Here is a 24,130-nt window from a genome sequence, read left to right as displayed (position 1 = left end):
AGCTTTGAAATACATAAATATATATCTGCTTGCAAGCTAATAAAAACATCAAACTCTATTTTGTTTGCATAGACCCACACTCAGTAAAGACATAATCTTATAATAATTCTAAATTTTATATTCAGTAAACATTTTATATTCTTCATTCAAACTAAAACCCTTATGATAGAAGATGAAAATAAAATCCTCAAGTACTAGGATTATTAGCAAAAGAGAAAAATATCTGCAGTGTTTTTGCTTCAACACCTGCCATTCCATATGGATCCATAAATATTTGTAACAAATAATGGGTAAAGGAATTTCAACATTAATAAAATAAGGCTGAATTTGCCAGGAAAACTTAAGATACATTTTTCCTGTTTTGTTTTGTTTTGTTTTTCAGTAGAAGGCATACTCTCCTTAAATTTGCATTTCTCCATGTGGATAAAAATGTAGCATACATTAAATTTAAGGGAAAATATGTGACTTAAATAATGTGAACCTGAAGTCTTCCAACTACCTTGGAACTAATCTGAGGAATTTTAGTTACAAAATTTTGTGTTTGTTTTTGTCTGATTATTAGGAAGACAAAATACTATAAAACCTTAATGAATGATTCCTACATTAACTAAGTCCTTTAATCAATTTACTAGAAGAAATTAAAGAAAAAGAAATTTCATGGGCAAATCTTGGAATCAGTGTATACTCGATGCAGTTTTTTTTCCCCTTAAACATTCCGTATCTAGAAGGCTAGCATAGCTTCAGATCCAGCCAATTTTTACTGAGGATCTACTATATGCTAAGTACAATGCTAGGTACTTCCACTTTAGTTTTCTCAGTTAAACCTCCCACAAACACTCTGGGGTGGTTCTTCCTATTCTAAAATAGGGACATTGAAGTTTATAGATGTAACATGCCAAGATACAGAGAGATCCAGTCATAGTCATTGCATTATGAGTAAAATAGCAGACTCATACATTTTAGGGGAAAGAAGATTTAAAACAAGATAGTGGGGTTATTTGGTGATTGACCCTTGAATAACCATTGAAGTTAAACTGAATGATACATTTGTGAAAACTTTCTAATTGATTAAGATTTTTGGAATTATTTCTCTTTGTCATACGGGCAACCTGTAATTGTCTACTGAATTATTAGAAGAAATCACTACCACACTCTTCAGTTTACAAGTTTGTGAACTCATTTTAATTTACAGCACAACGCCATGCACAGCAGGTACTCACTAAATGTTTCTGATAAAAGTCATTGAGTTAGGGGTGCCCAGGTGGCTCAGATGGTTAGGCATCTACCTTTGGCTCAGGTCATGATCTCCAGGTCCTCAGATTGAGCCCCACATCAGGCTCCTGGCTGGCTCAGCGGGGAGCCTGCTTCTCCCTCTCCCTCTGCCTCTCCCCCTGCTTGTGTGCTCTCTCTGTCTCTCTCTCTCAAATGAATAAATAAAATCTTAGAAAAAGTCATTAAGTTACCGCATTTAGAAACTCAGTAATTTGAAGCAACATTATAACTAGTTTGGTGGGTATTCTTTGTTCTGGCTAGCAAAAATAATATCTATTTTTACCAAAGCACTCCTGTGGCTTTAGAAGCAATTATGGAGACCAATGAGAAATTGAAACACAGTTGCTTTTTTTAATTTAAATTCAATCAGCCAACATATAGTAAATCATTAGTGATACACAGTTCTTACTCTATAGCAACTTACAGCAGAATAGGGAAATAAAGGCACAACCAAATACATAGTAATACATAATAATAAGTAGAAAATGCCATAAAAGAGTACCCAAAATGTGCTTTAAATGTTCAGAGACTAAGACAAATGGATTAAGAATTTATGGGTTACATTGTAGGATTGAATACAATGAAATCACTAAAAAGAATACTGTGTACCATGAATGTATGTTTACAACAAAAGTATTTCCATGATATACTGTCAAATAAAATAAAGTTTCAAAAATAAGAAAAAGTCATTAAGTTAAATATGAATATTGAAATAGAAGAGAGTAAAGTTGAAAGAAGCCCTCCAAACTAATTAGAAATGAAGATGAGGAAGAGCAATGTTAAAACATGAAATAAAATGGCACATTAATATGTTCTATTGATGATGTTTATCCCTCCCGCCCCCCCAGCTGTATCCTATAAATTATTATCATTTTAAGGAAAAAGCTTGTTCAATGGACAATGTAAGTTCTCATGGCAATAGACAACATCTAAAAGTAGGATTGTTCATTTGGTGAAAGTTGTTGAATGGAGCATTACTGATAGATGCCTACTTCGTTGATAAAACTTTAGAGATTTTCAGAGGAAAAGCAATCGTTTTGATGTCTTAATGCCTCCATTACACGAGAAAGAAAAATGTGAAAATTGCAGTGTTTTGCCCTAATAATTAACATTTATTTTAAAAATTCAGCTTTGTAAAATATTAAATTATTGGTATCAATTTGAACTAGCTAGGTTTACAACAGTGTTGCTATTATGATTGTTCATCTATTAGGAAAACACTTCATAATTTTTATCATAAAAATATGGTACCTTAGTGTCTCAATTTTGTATTTCTTAGCTAACACAAAAAAATCAGCATATAGTCTCACCAATGTTTGTGTGTGGGCATTCATGCATGCATGTGCATGTTTGTGTGTCTGTGAGACAGAGGAGAGAGTGATAACTAATGACAAAAGAATGTTCTTTTTTCCAAAAAAAATATTTTATTTAGTTATTTGACAGAGAGAGAGAGAGAGAGCACAAGCAGGGAGAACAGCAGAGGGAGAGGGAGAAGCAGGCTCCCTACTGAGCAAGGAGCCCGATGCGGGGCTCGATCCGAGGACCCTGGGATCATGACCTGAGCCAAAGACAGACGCTTAACCGACGGAGCCACCCAGGTGCCCCAATAAAACAATGTTCTTAATTTTCTTCATTGGTATGGTGCTAAAATAAAAAATATATATATATATGACTATGCACAGATTATAAATAGGTATAATTGCAGTTATTAGTGAGGATATCTATATATAAATGTCACACGTGTATATCTATTAATTTCTTATTAGTTTATAAGAGGTGACAAATTATATACTGCTGTATAGACTATTCTTGCCAGGTTTTCCATAACAGTGTCATTCTGATTTTGAATCATCTTTATTTTTTAATCTTTTTTCCTTATTTTTTTTATGTTATGTTAATCACCATACATTACATCATTAGTTTTTGATGTAGTGTTCCATGATTCATTGTTTGCGTATAATACCCAGTGCTGCATTCAGTACGTGCCCTCTTTAATACCCATCACCAGGCTGACCCATCCCCCCAACCCCCTCCCCTCTAGAACCCTCAGTTTGTTTCTCAGAGTCCATAGTCTCTCATGGTTCGTCTCCCCCTCTGATTTCCCCCCCTTCATTTTTCCCTTCCTGCTACCTTCTTTTTTTTTTTTTTTTTTAACATATAGTGTATTATTTGTTTCAGAGGTACAGGTCTGTGATGCAACAGTCTTACACAATTCACAGCGCTCACCATAGAACATACCCTCCCCAATGTCTATCACCCAGCCACTCCATCCCTCCCACCCCCTACCACTCCAGCAACCCTCAGTTTCTTTCCTGAGATTAAGAATTCCTCATATCAGTGAGATCATATGATACATGGCTTTCTCTGATTGACTTATTTCGCTCAGCATAACACTCTCCAGTTCTATCCACGTCATTGCAAATGGCAAGATTTCATTCCTTTTGATGGCTGCATAATATTCTATTGTATATATATACCACATTTTCTTTCTTTTTTTTTTAAGATTTTATTTGACAGAGAGACAGCGAGAGAGGGAACACAAGCAGGGGGAGTGGGAGAGGGAGAAGCAGGCTTCCCACGGAGCAGGGAGCCCGATGCGGGGCTCAATCCCAGGACCCTAGGATCATGACCTGAGCTGAAGGCAGACGCTTAATGACTGAGCCACCCAGGTGCCCCGATACCACATCTTCTTTATCCATTCATCTGTCAATGGACACCTTGGCTCTTTCCATAGTTTGGCTATTGTGGACATTGCTGCCAGAATAACCACTTTCCACCTTTCTTGAATACAGGGAAATAGTATCTAAGGATTAATGCATAGAACTGTGATTTTCCTTATTAAACAATTGCTTATGTTAAATCCTACTTGGAAAAGAATTTTGTTTTTATCTGTGTAGACTCACATTTTTTACTATAGTTTCCTGATTCTATGTTTACAAATAGGTCCCATTATACACTTCTTTTCAGTGCAATGTAAATTGATATTTAGAATCTCTACATCTATAGAAGAGGCTAGTTGTGTCTTTAATTTCATGCAATTCTTTTTTTTATTTATTTTTTTGATGTAATGTTCTATGATTCATTATTTGTGTATAACACCCAATGCTCATTGCAATACGTGCCTTCCTTAATACAATTCTTAAAGCTGTGAAGATATATACTTAAATTTAGTTATAATTTTGAAATGATTTATTAAAATTGTACAGGCTAGTTTAAAAAGATATTGTGATAGGAGGCAATATTAATCATCTTTAAATGTAGCAAAATTTGACCTTTATATAGTCCAGTGGTTTCTCAAACTGTGGTTCCCAAACCGGCAACATCAACTATCAGTTGGGCACTTAGAAATTCTAGTAGCCAGGTCCTACCCTAGGCCTACTGAATCAGAAACTTTAGCAGTTGGGAACTTTTTTTTTAAAAAACATCTTCAGGACATTCTGATATATGATAAGGTTTAAGAACTATTGCTGTTAAAGTGCTAGATATTAGTATTTGTTCCCTTGTGCCTTCCACCAAACCTCTCTAGTCAGATATGCTAAGTCAAAACAACAAAACAAAACAACAACAACAACAACAACAGTGATTTTAAAGTTAGCGCCTGAATTTCCAGGTCAGAACAATAAATTTCTCTTCCTTATTTGTGCCAGATTAAGAAGAGAGGTTTCTTCTCTAGTTGATTGAAAGGCTTGTACATTTCCCAGCTGAGAAACAAAATGAGAAATCTGCTTTACAGCCTCTGCAATCAGCCAGATGACTGAACCCCTAGTAAGGGTAAAAGTAAGATTATACTGAAACCCTGAGGCCATTTTAAAGGTAAAGTCAACATAATTAAACATTATCACCTGGAAAAGTCAGCTAATTGATGGAAATGTGTGCCCTCCCCACAATCTTTCTTTAACACATCTCTTTAAAACATCAGCTTCCTTCCCACTTTACTTCTATGCCCACTTTTGCTTCTTGTTTGTCAATTTCTGATGAAGACTGTTACATTATTACTCCCCATTCAGTTAATGTTATCTCTGCAGCCTTTTTCACAGAAGTAGCCAGGGTGGTTTGCTAGAGAAGGGATTTGCACATGCCTCTGGTACTGTTTAGTTGTTTATATTAGAAATCTTTGTCTGTCTTTCAGTTTTCAGAGCAAATTCTGGTCTATGTATAAAATTTCTTTCCATTCTGGATCCTCACCTTTTTTTTTTTTTTTTCTAAATTTCTAGGCTCTAGTAAATATAGATCTACTTTAAAAAAATCAGTCAATTTTACTTTATCTTTGATGCAGTAATACATCATCTCAAAGATGATGGGAAAGTATGTGTGTGAGTCAGAAAGAGTTATATTTTACTATTTTTTGCTCAAAGGACTATGATATGTAGACAAGTTCAATAAATATACAGTAGGCATGTTATGACAACTATATCAACTATTTTTCAAAATTGCAAAATTTTAGTTTGTCCCATTATCTGTATAGTAATCATTGATTTTATTGAAAAGGCTAAGATTTGACCAGAAACTCTGTACCTCCACCCCTTTCTTCCTTCCTCTGACCATATACTTATAAAAATATTTTAAAATTACATATTCATGTACAATCTTGTCTTTTTGAATAGAAATAATGAAATCAATCTGATGACTAGAAATCTTACCTCAAGTTTTAAGGTTACCAGTACGCATATCCTAAGTCATTATAAGTGTTGTAGACCCAGGATAGTTACAATTGTAGATACTGAGAGGACACCAGTAGGAAAATGTTTTTTTTTAAGATTTTATTCATTTATTTGACAGAGAGAGACACAGCAAGAGAGGGAACACAAGCAGGGGGATTGGGAGAGGGAGAAGCAGGCCTCCCGCTGAGCAGGGAGCCTGATGCGGACCCTGGGATCATGACCTGAGCCGATGGCAGACGCTTAACGACTGAGCCACCCAGGCGCCCCACCAGTAGGAACATTTTTAAAAAGACAAAGTTCTCACTTTCAAGAAGAGTATATTGTAGTGAGATAAAATACATAACAAACATAGTAAATAAATAAGTTACATTATGTATTATTGGTGATAAATTTTCTAGGAAAAAAGAAAGCATGTTAAGGGAGTAAAAATAAGGGTACAGGTTGCAATATTAAATAGGATGTTGTGGTGAGCACTGTGTATTGTGTAAGACTGATGAATCACAGACCTCTACCACTGAAACAAATAATACATTATATGTTAATAATAAAAAAAGAAATACAAAACTAAAGAAAGTTAAATAGGATGTTTAGTATAGATTTCAATAATAAGATGCCATTTGAGCAAAGAACTAAAGTTGGGGACCCAAAATTAAATTCATGAGAACTATAAAACAAACCTTGTAAATTATTGTGTTAGTTCTAAATCACAAGCTTATTAAATTCTTTAGTAGAAGTTCAGTGCAGAAAGATGCCAGTAGCACACCCTCCCACCCCCTCAATTCTGACAGTGAAAAATGTCTCTAGCCATTACAAAATGTCCTTTCGACTGCAGAGTTACCCCCAGTTGAGAAACGCTGACCTTGGCTTATGAAGTCTCCTCAGACCTTTGATAACTGAAAAACTAATATTGGCTTAATTGAGGGTGAAGCCAGGCTTATCCCATTACTACCTAAAAAAGAATCTTGCCACATGTTTTATGAGGTATTAATGGATGCTTAGGTGGCCAAATATTTTACTATAGGCTCCTCTCCCACTTCTGGGAATGTTCAATTGCCATTTAATTTATTTAACATACAATTATTTTGCATTTCCTTTGGGTCAGGCATTGCTGTACGAACTTTACAAATAGTAGCTTATTAGTCTTTATAACAACCTTATGAGATAGGTATTATTATTATCTGAAATTTACAGATGAGGAAATTGAGGCACAGAAAAATTAAGTAACTTTCCCAGGGGCTAGCACATCAGAGAGCAGAGTTTCCAACCTACACAGTCAGGCTTTGGCATCTTTTGCTCTTCATCACTATGCTCTCAGCTGTCTAAATTAATATGTAACATATGCTTATATTTAGCACTAGCTTTTTAAAGGCTCTGAGTTGTTCTGCTTTAATAGATTTAGCAAATAAAAAAAAGAAAAGAAAACATCATCCCCAGTGATATTTGAATCAGATAAACAACTATTATTATCATTTTAAAGATTTATTTATTTATTTGAGAGAGAGAGCATGTGCATGCACAGGGGTGTAGGGGCAGAGGGAGACGGAAAAAGAGACTCTGAAGCAGATTCCCCACTGAGTGAGGAACCTGACATGGGGCTGTGTCTCATGACCCTGAGATCATGACCTGAGCTGAAATTGACTGAGCCACCCAGGCACCCCAACAACAATTTTTTTTTTATTTTTTTAAAGATTTATTTATTTATTTTTAAGATTTTATTTATTTATTTGACAGAGAGAGACATAGCGAGAGAGGGAACACAAGCAGAGGGAGTGGGAGAGGGAGAAGCAGGCGTCCCGCCGAGCAGGGAGCCCGATGTGGGGCTCGATCCCAGGACCCTGGGATAATGACCTGAGCCGAAGGCAGACGCTTAACGACTGAGCCACCCAGGTGCCCCAACAAATTATTTATTTAGTATAATGATGTCCATTGAAAAATCATTTGCTGTTTATCCGAAATTCAAATTTCACTAAACACCCTGTAATTTATCTGCTAACCCTTGCTTTAATTAAAAATGATTATCATTGTTTAACCCAGTTTTTTCAATGCTATTTTGAGCAAGGCACCTTGTTGGTATACCTAATATCTTGGGGAAGTCCATGGGATTTATATTAATGATAGTGGGAACACTTTTCAGCTAGAATGAATGGATTATTTATTTTTTTTTATTTTTTTTAAAGATTTTATTTATTTATTTGACAGAGAGAGAGAGAGACAGCGAGAGAGGGAACACAAGCAGGGGGAGTGGGAGAGGGAGAAGCAGGCTTCCCGGGAGCAGGGAGCCCGATGCGGGGCTTGATCCCGGGATTCCAGGATGACGACCTGAGCCGAAGGCAGATGCTTAACCGACTGAGCCACCCAGGCGCCCCATGAATGGATTAGTTTAAATGCTTACTCCAGACTGCAGTGATCTCTCCTTTGAGAGGCACTTAACAACATATGTCACATGATTTCACACTTAATTGTCCACTTCTATAACTTGTTGACTTTTTTTCAAGATGTGTCAGCTCCTTAACAGCAAGGACTGGGTATCATGCTTCTTCCAAACCTTCACTGGATATAATATTTTTTATCAGCATAATATTTTTTCTGAAAGATGACTTATTTCTAATTCATAATTTATAAAGGAACCTGTTATGCCAAATTGGTAATCTAAGGTTCCAGAGCAAAACAGGGCCATACTAGTTTTAGTAGTATTGTATCTCACTTTCTCAGGCTGGTGACCCTTCACCCTTTTGCTACTAGTTTTTGGTTTTCATTTGTCAGCATTATTTCTTTTTACATCTCCCTAAAGAAATGTAACAATTTGGGGATCAAGTTTTTCTTTTCCACATTTGGTAAGGGCAACATTTGAGTCGTTGTTCAACTCAGACCATGAACGCTTCCTTATATTCATGAAAGTCACATCATTACACAGCAGTTGGTCATTTTGTTGTTATTATTCCTCAGTTTGGAAGAGGGAAGCAGGTGTCTTGCTTGTGCCAAATGTAATACTGACAGCACCAACACAAGAAAGTCTCTTGAGCAGCTGTACTTAGGGGAAAGCACTCAAATCAAATAGTGAAATATGATTTATTTGGTAAAGAATAAAAACTGATGACCTGACGGCAGGTGGCTGCATTTTCCCACTGCTAAGTGAGTCAGTGGTGTTAATTTTCCCATCCTGTATTACAATCCTCAAAGCCCAGAGGAAAGAGGAAACACTGAACTCCATGAAAAAATGGGAAAATAAGCACTGCATTCATATAGAAAGTCTCTAGCAGTCTTGATTTTCATTTTGGGGGGACTTTTTCATTCTGAGCATTTACCATATGTTTATCTTTTTTATACAAATAAAGTTATTGTCAACTTTTACATCTATTCATTTGGGCCCTGAAGAAGAAATCAAAATTAAGAGCTTGTTCTGCAAATGGATTCCCAAGTATAGCAAGTATAACAAGCAGGCTCAATAAAAGCAGTCTCCACTTCTCTTCAATAAATGACGAGGTTGCTCATGTCCTCAGCTAGATTTAGCAGTTGTCCTATCTTTATCTTTTAGTTTATACCATTGCATTTTTGTGTGTTGATAAAGATTTTAATATACACATTTTGAACACCAGCCTTTTAAATCAAAGTGCTCAGTAAAAACCCTTTCTTCCTGGCTTACCAAGAGAGGAATTTAACTGACAGTCTATGGTTCTAGTACTTGTCCATATTTAATTTCATTGCCAATTAGGATTTCTCAAGCCTCCTGAATAAATTCCTACATAACAGTGAATGTCTTTTTTTTTTTTTTTTACAGTGAATGTCTTTAAACTCTGAGCAAAATGATGTCATTCAGATGTGAAGACCTATTAAAAGATTGAAATAGATTTCTAATGCATTTATTATACATTTTTGTAGCATGTGATTTAAATCAGAAAAACAATGACAAATGGTTTGACACTTTTCACTCATGTACACCAAAATATAATATGCTTCGACTAGCTTTTGGCTATTATGGACCTTAGCATGCAATGTGACCTTGGTCTGAAAAAGCATGTTTGGTTAGCACAGAAACTTAATCATAAGAAGTCATAAGTAGAATCCTTCTTCTTTACTGCCCTTTTCTAGGTCTAGGAAATTTATTGCTTGTGGGACAGATAGGATATGAACAATGGGCCAAATAGAGTCCAGGGTTATCTCATCTGTGTGAAAACTGCTGCTGAAAATCGATGTGACCTCTGCTACACTGTCATCCCAATTCCCACCCTCTGTGTCCTATTTGTCTTTTGGTAGAAGTTTAGATCTGTGTGCTGTCTCTATGTGTCTCTCTTGGGCCAGATTATCAAAATGAATCATAGCCTGCATACCTCTTATATTTCTATTTATTTTCCTGGTGTTGACTAGGTCCGATGAAATATGATTCTTTTTGCATTTGATCCTCACTGCGGCAAGCAACACCTAATTCAACTGTGTCCATCTCTTTAAAGAAGAGTAATGCTATTTTGAAACTTCAATCTACTGTACAGCAACATTACAATCCATAGACCATGCAACCTGTCTTCATAGTCAATAGTAATTTTCCTTTCAGCCGATTCAATGGCATTTATTTCATCTCCAAATAGAAGACTTCTGGGAATTTTAATGTAGTTTTAATTTTGTTTTATGCATACTGAATATATTGCTTTCGTTTTGGGGTACCTTGTTTGTAGAATACCCCTCAGATTCTTACCACTGAGATTACTTGTGTATAGAGTGATATATAACAAAGAATCCATTAATTTTAAGAACTCTGCCCCCATACAAAGTGTTTATTCAGGGAAAACATTGTATTATCTCTGAATCAGCAGGATGTCAATGTTCTAACTTTGTAGCAGTTCATTTTGTAAAAATAGATCTTCCAGGCTACATAAATTCATACTTTAAGATTTATAAACATCAATACAAAGGTGTAAAACCTCCCCAGCTATTATCAATAAATTAGTATTCTATACACTTGTCATGTGCAGAAAACAAAATACTAGCTAAATATAGACTTCAAACAATACAAATAAGACATAATATTGCTTGGTTAGGTGTTAAGAAATGTGCTTTATGAGCATTAGAGATGATGCCTAAAACATCTTAGAATTTAGGGTTTTTTTTAGAATTTAGTTTTTTAATGACATATTTCAAATGTTCCAACTTTGCAGTTGAAATAGATCACAGAATTTCTGATAATGTGCTCATTCCCTCTGGAATACTTCACCTCTTCCAAAAATACCACTGGCAAAAAAGAAAGGAAGGAAGGGAGGAGGGAAGGAAAGAGTTTAGGGTTAATTTTACAAGGGAATTGTACAAAACACATGCATCATGCATTTATAATCAAAAATTATTTTTAAAGTTTTATGAAAAAAACAATTCCTAAGAATACGTTCATTATAGCTTCCTATGCTAAAAGAAAATTAACAGGTTAATTTATACATTTTATTGAATTCTTTAAGACCAATAAACAAATGCTTTTTATAACATTTTGGATTCAAATAATATGAAACTGTTAATTCTATAAAATAATTGTTCAGCATTTTTTATCCATATAGATTTTGGAAAATTGGAACTTGTAAAAAAGGAAATTGGAAATGGTGATCTCTATTAAAAGCATTTTATTTCAGAGATAATGCTGTCCCGTTAAAAATCTCACAGAAGGTTCCCACAATTCTATGCCACAGCTTCCCATTCAGTAAATGGGGCAAACCATTTGCTATGGAGCAAACCATGACTATGAAATCTGTGTAGTTCAAGACTCTGCATACTACATGTATAGGCTGCTTGCAATTGAAAAATTAGCTCTAACTATATGATAAATCCATATTCTTTTCCCTACTGGAACCAGAACCAATAGCTAAATTTTTGTGAAAATTGGTTAGGTCCAGATTCAAGCCTAGGTTTTTTTTTTTTTTTTTTTTTTTCTTGAATTGCTCTCACAATATATAGGGTCACTGAAAATTTTTTTGACTAAGGAGATGCATATTTTCAAACTTTGCTTGTGCCCAGTTACCGAAATGAAGAGACTGTAGTGAATAGAGTAATTTTGTTTGAGGTGCTATGATTCACCCCATCATGCACTGCTGTTGAAGCCATTTAAAAATACCAGGGTTTGAAAGATACAGATATAGTAAAATGAAGGGGCACCTGCACCCCAACATTCATAGCAGCAATGTCCACAATAGTCAAACTGTGGAAGGAGCTGAGATGTCCTTCAACAAAAGAATGGATAAAGACGTGGTATATATATACAATGGAATGTTACTCAACCATCAGAAAGGATGAATACTTACCATTTACATCGTCATGGATGGAACTGGAGGTTATTATGTTAAGTGAAAAAAGTCAATAAGAGAAAGACAATTATCATATAGTTTCACTCATATGTGGAATATAAGAAACAGTGCAGAGGACCTTAAGGGAAGGGAGGGAAACCTGAATGGGAAGAAGCCAAAGAGGGAGACAAACCATGAGAGACTCTTAATTATGGGAAAGAAATTGAGAATTGCTAAAGGAGAGGTGGGTGGGGGGATAGGGTAACTGGGTGATGGGCACTAAGGAGGGCATGTGATGTGAAGAGCACTGGGTGTTATATACAACTGATGATTTGTTGAACATTACATCTGAAACTAATGATGTGTTGGCTAATTGAATTTAAACTAAAAAATTTACCAGGTTTTGGGGGTGCCTGGGTACCTCAGTTAGTTAAGTATCCAACTCTTGATTTCAGCTCTGATCATGATCTCAAGGTCATGAGATTGAGCCCTGTGTTGGGCTCTGTGCTAGGTTGGGAGTATGCTTGAGATTCTCTCTCTCACTCTTCCTTTGCCCCTTCCCTCCATTCTCTCCCTTTCTCAAATAAATAGATGAATTAGAAAAAAAAGAATACCAGGATTTGTTTGGCTACCTTCTAAGATTATTACTTTGTAGCAGTTTATTTTTACCTATGTCAAAAATGTCCCAGTTTATAATTGCAGGGAAAAAATTGCTGTCTGGTTCGTACATCTAACATAAAAAATGTCCAGTCAGAATTCAAGTACATAGTCAAGTAGTTATCTTCTCAGTGTAAAAGAAGATTCTTTTTGTAATTAGATATATCTGTTTAAAACATCTTATTAAACAAAAATTCTACTGGTGTCTCTTTATCTGAAACTAAGAGAGAATCTTGTTAAAGTAATGAGAATGTGGGAGAAGATAATATAAAAATAAAAGGGGAGAAAAGATACAACTTGTGTTTTTACACCACAGGTAATATTTTTTCATAAGTAGTATTCTTCAAAATAAAAGTTAACACTGGAAATAATCTAAATGCCTGTCAGCTAGTGAATAATTAAACAAAAAGCAATGTATCCATGTAATGGAATACTTTTCAGCAATAAAAAGGAAGAAACCACTGATACATGCTACCACATGGATGAAAGTCAAAAACGTGCTAAGTAAAAGAAGCCAGACATAAAAGACCACATATTGTATCTATCTGTGTAAAATATCCAGAAAAGGCAGTCCTATAGAGGCAGAAAGTAGATTAGTTATTGCCAAGGGCTGGAGGGTGGGAGAAGGACATTAACTGTAAATGGGCATGAGGGGTATTTTGGGGTGATCAAGATGTTCTAAGATAGATTTGCGATGATGGTTGCACAACTCTGTAAATTTACTAAAAAACATTGAAATGTACACTTAAAATAGGTGAATTTTATTGTGTATGAATTATACTTTGATAAAGCTATTAAAGAATGGAGGTGATAGATGATAGATAGATGATAGATAGATAGATAATCAATGATAGATGACAGATTTGAAAAGAAAAAAAAACAGTGTATGCTTTACAAGGAGGGGATTTGATTAATTTATAGGTATTCATAAACATATCATAAATGTGTTTCTCCAAGTCTCATGCCTCTTTAGCAGTAAATGTTGTTTCATTTTCACTGATTATTTACTGAAACATTTATTTTAAGGAACTAGAAGCAGCTGGGGAATAAGTATAACTTCCAATTAAGAGTTTTCCATCATCTAGTTTTACAAACAAAATATTTATAGATGCTATTAGAGGTAAAGGATACACAGTGAAAATTTTGACCTGTTAATTTGTGAACATTCTGATATAATTTTGTTTTTTCCAGAAGAAGTACCATTTCAAATTCCAATGATGAAGACACCCTTGGACAAGATCCAACTGACTCCTGGGCAGGCATTGCCTCCTGGATTCCCTGGACCGTTCATTTTTGCTGATAGTCTGTCCTCCGTGGAGACTCTGTTGACCAACATTCAGGTCAACAATATTTCTATAAACAAAATAAATGTAATACAAGACATTAGCATCTACATTAATTATTTCAGATTTGAGAAACTAAAACACATAAGATGAACTGCATGTCATTTGCTGTACTTTGACAGGGCCTACTGAAAGTGGCTTTGGATAATGCTCACATCCAGGAGAAGCAGATTCAACAAGAAAAAAAGGAACTGCGAATGGAGCTCTATAGAGAGAGAGAAATTAGAGAAAACCTTGAAAGACAACTCGCAGTTGAGCTTCAAAGCAGAAGTAAGTTTAACAAGTTCAATTACAGAATAAATATTTTGTTATAGATATTCTCAATAGTAGTAGAAATATTCTCAGGGATAGCTTGGAACTACTGAAAAAATGACAAGCTAAGAATCAAATACTGTGTGTAATCCACTTGGTAAGATATTTATACTATTTCTCTTTATTATTAAAGATAATGAAATAGATCTGGACTTCAGGCCAGTTGCAGATTTGGAAAATATGAATATTCTTAGTTTTCTCACAATTTCATAAAATACCCCTGGATATAGTTAATCTAATAATTTCTTGTAGATGAAATGCTTAATCTTTGCCAAGAACAGTGCTAGATTCTGGGGATTTAAGATAAATAAAACTCAGTCCCTATCCTTGAGAGATTTACATTTTAGAAGGCTAGCACAACCAACCAGTTAATTTCAAGACAAAGTGGCAAGAACAATGATGCACAGTATATATGGTTATATAGAGAAGGGGTAGTTAGTTCAGCTTGGTGGGGGAGTGAATGATTGAGGAAGGTTTCCTGATGCTAATACTTGAATCTGAAGATCAGTAGGCTAAGAAAGGGCATGAGAGCATCTGAGCGATTTAGACATTCTAGATAGAGGTATCAGTGAGCATAAGCATGAAGGCAAGAAGCCTCATACATTGACAACGATAAAGTTTGTTATTACTGTGGCTCTGAATTTTATGAAGTGAACTGTAAGAGATGATGGAGAAAGATGAGGGTAGAAGCTAAACTGTAAAAGACATTTTTAACCATGTAAAAGATTAGCTTGGATTTTGTCTTATAGGTGATGGGAAGTAGTCAAAGATAAGCAGGGGGCATGATCTGGTCTGATTTAAATTAGACCACTTTGGCATTGGGAATAGATTAAAGAGGGCTTGGAGTAAGACTAAAAACAAGGAAATTATGTAAAATGAGTTTGCTCCTGGCAGTGGTGGTGAGGACTGAACAAGGATTGCATAAGTAAGGATGGAGACAAAAGAGAGAGAATGGAGAATTAATGTTCACAAATAGAATAACTTTCCCAACCATGGGTAGACATTAGATTATGTACATATATGGATAAAGAGACTAGTTCATATCAAAACCAGAGAAAATTTAAAACTTCACTTCGGCTAATAATTTCCACCTTTTCCTTACATTTACCATAAATTACTAAACATCAACAAAAGTGATGATTGTGAATTTCAACTTCTTCTCTTCTCTGCTTACTCTTCTATGGAAGGGTCACTAAGTAAAAATTCAATAAAATAATTAAAGAGTGGGAAGGAGAGGCAAAGAAAGGGAGAGAAAATCCACAAGGTAGATAATGTCTCCTTAAACAAGGAAGAATAATTCCAGTTGAGTGAAATCCACTAATTTTTCATTATTTCAAAGTAGTATATTCCAAAAATTTTGGCAAGTAATTGAAAACTTACTGTATATTTTCCTTAAGGCCTGGGAATCACTGTTAGTCTGGTTCAAAATATAAATTCAGTCACTGCATTTAAAAATAATTAAACCTGTTTAAAAAAAAATCTTTTTTAAATTTAATTTTATTTTATTGTGTTATGTTAGTCACCATACAATACATCATTAGTTTTTGATGTAGTGATCCATGATTCATTGTTTTTGTATAACACCCAAAAATAAAATCTTAAAAAAATGGGGGGTACCATGGGGGGTTGGCTCAGTTGGTAGAACATGTGACTCCTGATCTCAAGGTTGTAAGTTCAAGCCATACATTGGTTGTAGAGTTTACATAAATAAACAGACAAATAAATAAATAAAATCTTAAAAACAAAAGAATTAAACCTCTCCTTATCTTGCCAAAGTCATTAAATACTATTAAGCAAAAGTTAATTAGTCTTTTAAAGTTTAGAAAAAAATCATTTATTTCTGGCATTTGGTATGCAAAATAGATTATTATGATTAACAGTCATAAAAACACATATTTTTAGTTGAATAATTTTTCTACTAAAGAACCTAATAATCATATGTTAAATATAATAACATTCTCAGATTGACTTCTGCATATCTACTATATAGAATAAAAATGGCTTCTAAGTTTTAGGGTTGTGCTCATACCAATTTCTGTTTATTAACTTCTCATAGACTCTTCAGGTCTATCTTTATAATTATTATCACATCTATTGTCTTTTAAAGAGGACTAGACATGGTAGGGGAGCCTGGGTGGCTCAGTTGGTTGAGCATCTGCCATTGGCTCAGGTTGTGATCCTGGGGTCCTGGGATCAAGCCCAGAGTTGGGCTCCCTGCTCAGTGGGGAGCCTGCTTCAACCTCTTTCTCCCTCTCCCTCTGCCCCTCCCCCATCTCAAGCTCTTACCCTCTCCTTTGCTTATGGCTCATGCTCTACCCCCCACATGCTTTCCACACCCCTCTCATGCTCTCCTCCCATGCCTGCTCCTGCTCTCTGTCCCCAGCTCATGCTCACTTGCACTCTCAAATAAATAAATAAAATCTTTAAGAAAAATAAAAATAAAAATGGCCTAGACATGGTAGATGCAGTATTTTATCTACTATCAAACTTATTCTGAAGTATTTGTATTTAATAAATGTGGCATATTATGATCTAATAATAATACCACTGCTACTACCATAACATATCACATTATCACTACTACTATCATTACTGCCACTACTACTAGTACTACTACTAGTACTACTACTACTGGCTAATGCTTATCAACTTGCTCTGTGCTAAGCACTGTTTTTCACATTTATATACAATGACTAGCATAATTATAGGAACCTAATCTCTTATCCTCATTGATTTAGAAAAAAATTATGTACTTCATCTCTATAAACCTCAGTATCATCATCTATTCCAATAGCTGAACTGGATAATCACTTAAAATCCTTTCTAGTTCCCTAAATATCTCATATCCAGTATAACCAACTTTTTATGACAAAGGGTGAACTCTTTATCTGAAGTCATATGATTGAAAAGAAAGAGGGGGGGCAAAGATACAAATGTAGGGATCCGAAGGGGTATGTGCACCCTGATGTTTATAGCAGCAATGTCCACAATAGCCAAACTATGGAAAGAGCCAAGATGTCCATCGACAGATGAATGGATAAAGAAGATGTGGGGTATATATATACAATGGAATATTATGCAGCCATCAAAAGGAATGAAATCGTGCCATTTGCAACGACGTGGATGGAACTGGAGGGTATTATGCTGAGTGAAATAAGTCAATCAGAGAAAGACATGTATCATATGATCTCACTGATATGAGGAATTCTTAATCTCAGGAAACAAACTGAGGGTTGCTGGAGTGGTGGGGGTACGAGGGATGGGGTCGCTGGGTGATAGACATTGGGGAGGGTATGTGCTATGTTGAGCGCTGTGAATTGTGTAAGACTGATGAATCACAGACCTGTACCTCTGAAACAAATAATACATTATATGTTAAAAAAAAAAAAAGAAGATAGCAGGAAGGGAAAAATGAAGGGGGAGAATCGGAGGGGGAGACGAACCATGAGAGACTATGGACTCTGAAAAACAAACTGAGGGTTCTAGAGGGGAGGGGGTTGGGGGGATGGGTCAGCTTGGTGATGGGTATTAAAGAGGGCACGTACTGAATGGAGCACTGGGTATTATATGCAAACAATGAATCATGGAACACTACATCAAAAACTAATGATGTAATGTATGGTGATTAATATAACATAATAAAATAAAATAAAATTAGAAAAAAGAAAAAGAAAGAGGGGGGAAATTGATCTTATGGTTAAAAGTAACAACTCTCCAAGTATATAGAAAGAATAGTAATTATATATATGTAAATATTATATAAAAACATAATTTTGTGTATATATGTATATTTAGAATTCCTATTATTTTTTTTCCAATTAAAAACCTAGATATAGTCCCAGAAAAAATGTTCAGTACATAGTACATCCTAAATAAATGATAGTTATTATTATTTATTTATATAATTTAAAGTAATATGCTGATGCTGTGGGATTGTTGAGCACGACAGTCAAAAGAGAATTCTTGAGATGTTTTACAGTGCAACTTAGTAAGTTTATTTAAGTAGCATGGGGACAGGACCCATGGGCAGAAAGAGCTGTACTTTTTGCTGTATGAAGCTGGTGGTTATATGCTTAGTGCTCAAAAGGGAGGGGATGTGCAGGGAGTATGACATCATAAATGTCTTCTTCAAATAACAACTCATAAAACTGCTTTCACGATATTTCTCTGGTGTTTATCATTCAGTTCATGGTAACTATCAGTGAGGTTTACAGGCAGTTATGAGACCCTTTAAGAATGTAGCAATTAGCACATAAGTGATCCTTATTGAAACAATGCAAGCTACTTAGGTCAGTCTTTTGAGCTAAAGGTGCACATTTTTTTGCTTCTCTCCTCACTGTGACATTGTTTGTAATATAGGTAATCATAAATTTCAAGGGAATCAACATATAGAATGTTCTTGAGCCAATGATTTTACCAGAAGCAAAATTTTGTATTATTAAGGACATTAAATTATACATTAATTTGAATAATCTAGATTTCTGATTTAAATAATTTGTTAAATGCTTTATATGAATGGTGATAATTAGGTATAATTAAAATAGTAAAATATTTTTATGTTGAACCTCATTTAATAATCTTTCATCAAAAAATAACAGAACCCAGGTGTGCCTGGATGGCTCAGTCAGCTAGGCATCAGATTCCTGGTTTTGGCTCAGGTCATGATCTTGTGGGTTGTGAGATAGATCCTGCACTGAGTCTCCACACTTAGTGGGGAGTCTTCTTGAAGATTCTCTCCCTCTGCCCCTCCCCCCTCAAAATAAATAAATATTTTAAAAAGTAACAGAAACCATATTTTCTCAGTGTCTTTTTTTCAAGTTTTGCAATTTTGTTATTACCTCAGACTTATGAATTTTTGTTTCACATAAACATAAATTTACCTGGGTAAATTATTCTTTTCAAGTTGCTGAAGGTCATTTATGTGAAAGACCTTGAACTGTGAAATAAATGCAAATGAAACTTAAATTAGCATCATAATTAGTTCAATAAAAATATTTTAATTATATGTAAACACTTTTAACATGTTTAAAATTTTTAATTTTACATGTTTCTTGAATGTTTTTCTATTGTCACAATGAAAATATCTCAATTTTTAAAAACTGATTCAGAAAGACTATGAAGATTGGTATACTTAAAACCCTGCTATGAACCAATATATTGCAGGTGTCCAATAATTCTAAGAAATTATCAAATATTTAATGCTATCATTACAAGCATGTAGTTAGTGAAAGTAGAAAATAATTTTCTACCGCTACTACCACTGCCATACAAATGTATGTTTATTATAAAGCATATGCACTGGAAAGGTGAAAGCAAAAAGAAGCAAATTGTATGATTGAACATCTGGTTGAATCTAATGAGAACTGGAACCAAAAGAAGCTAATGATATGATTTGTGTCTCTTTGTATCTGTATCTATGGTTTATAATCCACCAAAACTGGCAACTGTTGGCCGAAGTTTTGCCAACCATTTACTTTTCCATGTTTTAGCTACCATGCAAAAGCGTCTGAAGAAGGAGAAAAAAGCCAAGAGAAAATTGCAGGAAGCCTTGGAATTTGAATCAAAGCGCCGGGAACAAGTGGAACAAGCACTTAGGCAAGCCACTAGTAGTGACAGTGGCCTGAGGATGTTGAAAGGTAATGTCAGATTTGGACTTTCACACTCAAGGTACAAAAAGAAAAAAACCCGATTTAAAAGAGAGAGAGAGGGAGAAGAAAGAGAAAGAAAGAAAGAAAGAGAAAGAAGAAAGAAAAAGAAAGAACGAAAGAAAGAAAGAAAGAAAAAGAAAGAAAAAAAGAAAGAAAGAAGAAAGAAAGGAAGAAAGGAAGGAAGGAAGGAAGAACAAAGGAAGGAAGGAAGGGAGGGGTAGGCTCTGTTCAAGAATAATTAAAAAATCAATTTGAGGCCAAGTGCTTTAGTTATTAATTAAATGTATCAAAATAATCCCTCTTCTGGGAGATACAAAAAGCCTAGGAATAACAGGAAACCCTGCTGACTTTTGCAGTAGCAGCAGTAATACTGGTAACTCCTTGCACCTAAAATGTAAGTATTTTATGTCCATTCATATTAAAATATGCTGATGATTGGTGTACTCTATTTTAATGAGTTATAGGATGCTGGTTTCTTTAATGTAGATTGCATCAGCGTTGAGGGTTTAAGGAGGGCCTGGATGAAAAAAAAGTGTTCTAAGTACATTCCTGGAGATTTTATGAGAAGAGATGCTTCTGTCATGAAATATCTTAATTCCAAATTTTTCTTATTACATTTTCGATTATGAAACCCCACAACATCATTTCATCTCATAGAATATTCAGGTTCTTCTTTCATAGCACATTGACAGTTTATATTTTTAACTGACATGTTAAATATACATATGTATATTAACTAATATGTGTGTACAGCAAGTATAAGCCTAATAAATTTACACACACATGTACACATACCCCATACATATAAAACTAAAAGGGTGCTTCAGTGTCCTATACTAAGAATGAGTAGAGAATTTTTTATAAATGTGAGTCATATTCTTTCTTTCCAAAAGTTCAATTCCCTTTTTACTGTGACTGTCTTGGATCATTGTGCTCACAATCAATAGAAATACAATGCTAGATTATTAGCTCATGCTAACCATGCCTTGTTGAGACACAGAAAAAAAAAAGAGTAAGTAATTATACATTAATATTTTACACAATGGGACATCTTGAGTAGCAATGGGACATATGTTCTGTGCACTCACTATTGTTATTTGAGGCCCTGAACTTGTCATTCTGAAGTGGTTTGACTTCTTTTTTACATATTTAAAATCCACCCATAATTGAACTCCATCTAGGTCTAGCTTTTCTATCATGAAGGAAAAACAACTGTTTCTACAGCATGATGGGTACCTTGTATTCAAATCATTTTCTTATATTAATCTTTGATGGCATTGGGTGATACATTGGCATCTATTATCACATTACCCAAGAGCGTCCAAGCAAATGTGTATATACAGAAATGCTCATATAAAGCTGTGCTTCATGGATATGGATAGCTTTTAGATAATCACATCTCATATTTAAAATTGAAAATAAAAACCTAACTACTTCTTTTATCTCAAATTTTTTTCAAAAACAATTTGTGTATCTTTTTGTCCTTATAGCCAATACTGCATAAAGACCCCAAACCATAACTTGTGCTTTGGTGTTCAGTGTGCTTAGCATAGAGATAATCTCATCATCTATCATATTTTACAATGAAAAGTATAGCATAAGAATGGGGAAGTCCCATTTATGCAATTGTATCCATCTTTTTCTTATTCTACAGTCAGGTCATGTTACCTGATAGTCTGAGGGGATTATTTTCCTTAGAATTATATCTAGAGAATAAAGTAAATAAGTATTTACTATATACTTGAAACTATATGCCAAATTGTAGAATTCAGCTATAGTTTATAATCCTCCCTCTTACCATTAAAAACAGACATACAAAAGCAAAAACAAAAATTCCATCTAAGGTCTTGTGTTATCTATAGGACCAAATTACTGGTTTCATTTTAAGTAGAATCAGAAACAAATAGAATTGTACCTTTATCTTGAATGTCACTTCTTTCAGATACTGGAATTCCAGACATTGAAATAGACAACAATGGGACTTCTCATGATAGTACTGCTATGCAAGGTACAGTAAACAGCATACTCCTCTCTATAACTGTCGGATATGGGGTAGGCATGAGCTCCTATGTTGATATTCTTTATATAAATAAAAGAAATAAGTTTAATTCTTCTTACTTTATGGCAGAGGCAGAAGTCTTCAATGTTTTTTGAGATTATATACATAGGGACTAATAATTTTACATACACAATGTGGGCAAATTTCTTGTATGTTTAGCTGTTAAAAGGGTGTATATTTATGTGTTAGGCTATTCTAAAAATGCATAAATGTGAATATAATTTACCTTTCCAAAGTTTTTCAATAATATACTTTTAAAAATCTCACTAATGTTTGTAAAAGCCACAGGTAGAATAATCATAACCTATCAATATGTTTAATGAGTTTTAGACAATACTTTTTATCAACTTCTAAATTCCAATACCAAATTAGGTAACTTGAGAAACCATATAAATATGGAAATAAGACCACGACTTATTCATGATTCTCAGGATTCCCATAAATGCTTAGATCCTTTAAAATATTTAAAAATACCTAGTAGTAAGAGAATAGATGAAACAAATCAATATAGAATTTCACTGGACTGCAAAACAACCTGAAAAGAGAAATTGAATTTAACCACTGGAGTTTTTCTAGTCTGATTCTAATGCAGTTTTCTAGCCCTTTGTATGCAGATTACCTTTATTTTTATGTTTAATATGAAAAAATGTCTCACTCTAATAAAAAAGAAAAGGCAACTCCATGAGAAAATGATTTCCTAAATTCAGAAAGCAAGACAATCATGGATATCTTGCTTGCTAGAGGATTAACTGATCAATGCCTTTCCATTCTGTGATGACTGGATCTGCATGAAGGCAACAAAACCAGACGTGACTAAAAGATCCAGTTGGGTTCTTTTGTGTGTCACCATTTATGTGTCAGTTTCAGAAAATTTAGAAACCCTCATTCATGTAGATTTGTCCATCATTTTTACAAAACAAGGAATGTAGAGTTCATAGATCTTCTGATAATGCCTGTTTCTGCTGCAGTTGAGTAGACCTAATTAATGCGTTAATTTTGCGAAGTGTGAAAGCATGTATGTTTAGTTCATTCAGTAAAGCTTTTGATATTTCTTATCCCTCTTTTGCTTGCCTGCATTCTTCCCTCAATTTAAAAGCTGTGTCAATGTGACCAAAGCCAGTATGGATGAGACTCAGTGTTTGTCCAATCAATTCACCACAGTTAAATTTATGAGGAAAGCCCTACTAGTTGTGGGCTACCACTAGTTGAGTTTGCTACCACATAGTGGGCCAAGGTAGGGTTGAATAAGCCTGAAGCATTTGATGACTTCTTAATTGTGGCACACAAATACAGACCCAGTCTTTTATGGAACATTGAGTTTGATTGTGCCCCTCCTTTGATGGGATATAAGGTCAGCTTTGGAACTGGAGAGGTTAAAGCAAACACACCATCAGTGGGTTGTATCTTTATTATCCTTTAATCTTATACTTTCAATTCATTGCTGTTTGTTTAATGTATATGGTGCCTTTAAGTTGCAGCAGTAACATCTTTCCCAACTCTGAAATAAATACAAGCTTTTTTACTGTCCTAAAGTTATTTAATTTCCATGCAACAAAAAACAGATATCTTATTCAGGGGAGGTTAGATATAAATCAAAAGCCTTCTATTTGGTTTAAATTTCCTTATTTTAACAAAATCTGCAAAGAATAGCTTTTGCATATTAATTTGTGATTAGGGTAGGACACATTTAATATTTATTTTCATTGAGCATACTTTTAATAAGTTCTACTATTTTTTGCTGGCTAAACATGAGGGAATTAGTACACTTTTAAAAGGATTAAGATAGAATTGATTTTAAAGCAAGGGAATTAACTTTTATTACTTTTTTCAAATTACAGATCAAATTGTCTAATATTTGTCATTAACAGTGTCAATATATGGTAAAGTATGGTGTGTTAATAATTACTTATTGAATATCTGC

At 34.5% G+C, this 24,130-nt stretch overlaps 1 protein-coding gene across 1 annotated transcript in view; it reads left to right on the top strand.

Annotated features, from left to right (window-relative positions):
• LOC116623158 (dachshund homolog 2) overlaps positions 1-24,130 on the top strand; it is a 259,182-nt gene that overhangs the window by 221,479 nt on the left and 13,573 nt on the right. The window contains exons 6-9 of the mRNA XM_032390087.1: positions 14,039-14,187; positions 14,313-14,460; positions 19,992-20,138; positions 22,093-22,158. Of these exons, the coding sequence (XP_032245978.1) occupies positions 14,039-14,187; positions 14,313-14,460; positions 19,992-20,138; positions 22,093-22,158 (510 nt within the window). The remainder of the gene's footprint in view (positions 1-14,038; positions 14,188-14,312; positions 14,461-19,991; positions 20,139-22,092; positions 22,159-24,130) is intronic.

Source organism: Phoca vitulina, unplaced genomic scaffold, assembly GCF_004348235.1.
Source record: "Phoca vitulina isolate PV1807 unplaced genomic scaffold, GSC_HSeal_1.0 scaffold57, whole genome shotgun sequence".
Classification (NCBI taxonomy): Eukaryota; Metazoa; Chordata; class Mammalia; order Carnivora; family Phocidae; genus Phoca; species Phoca vitulina.
The sequence above is the reverse complement of the archived record's forward strand: the minus strand, read 5'-3'. Positions and strand labels throughout refer to the sequence as shown.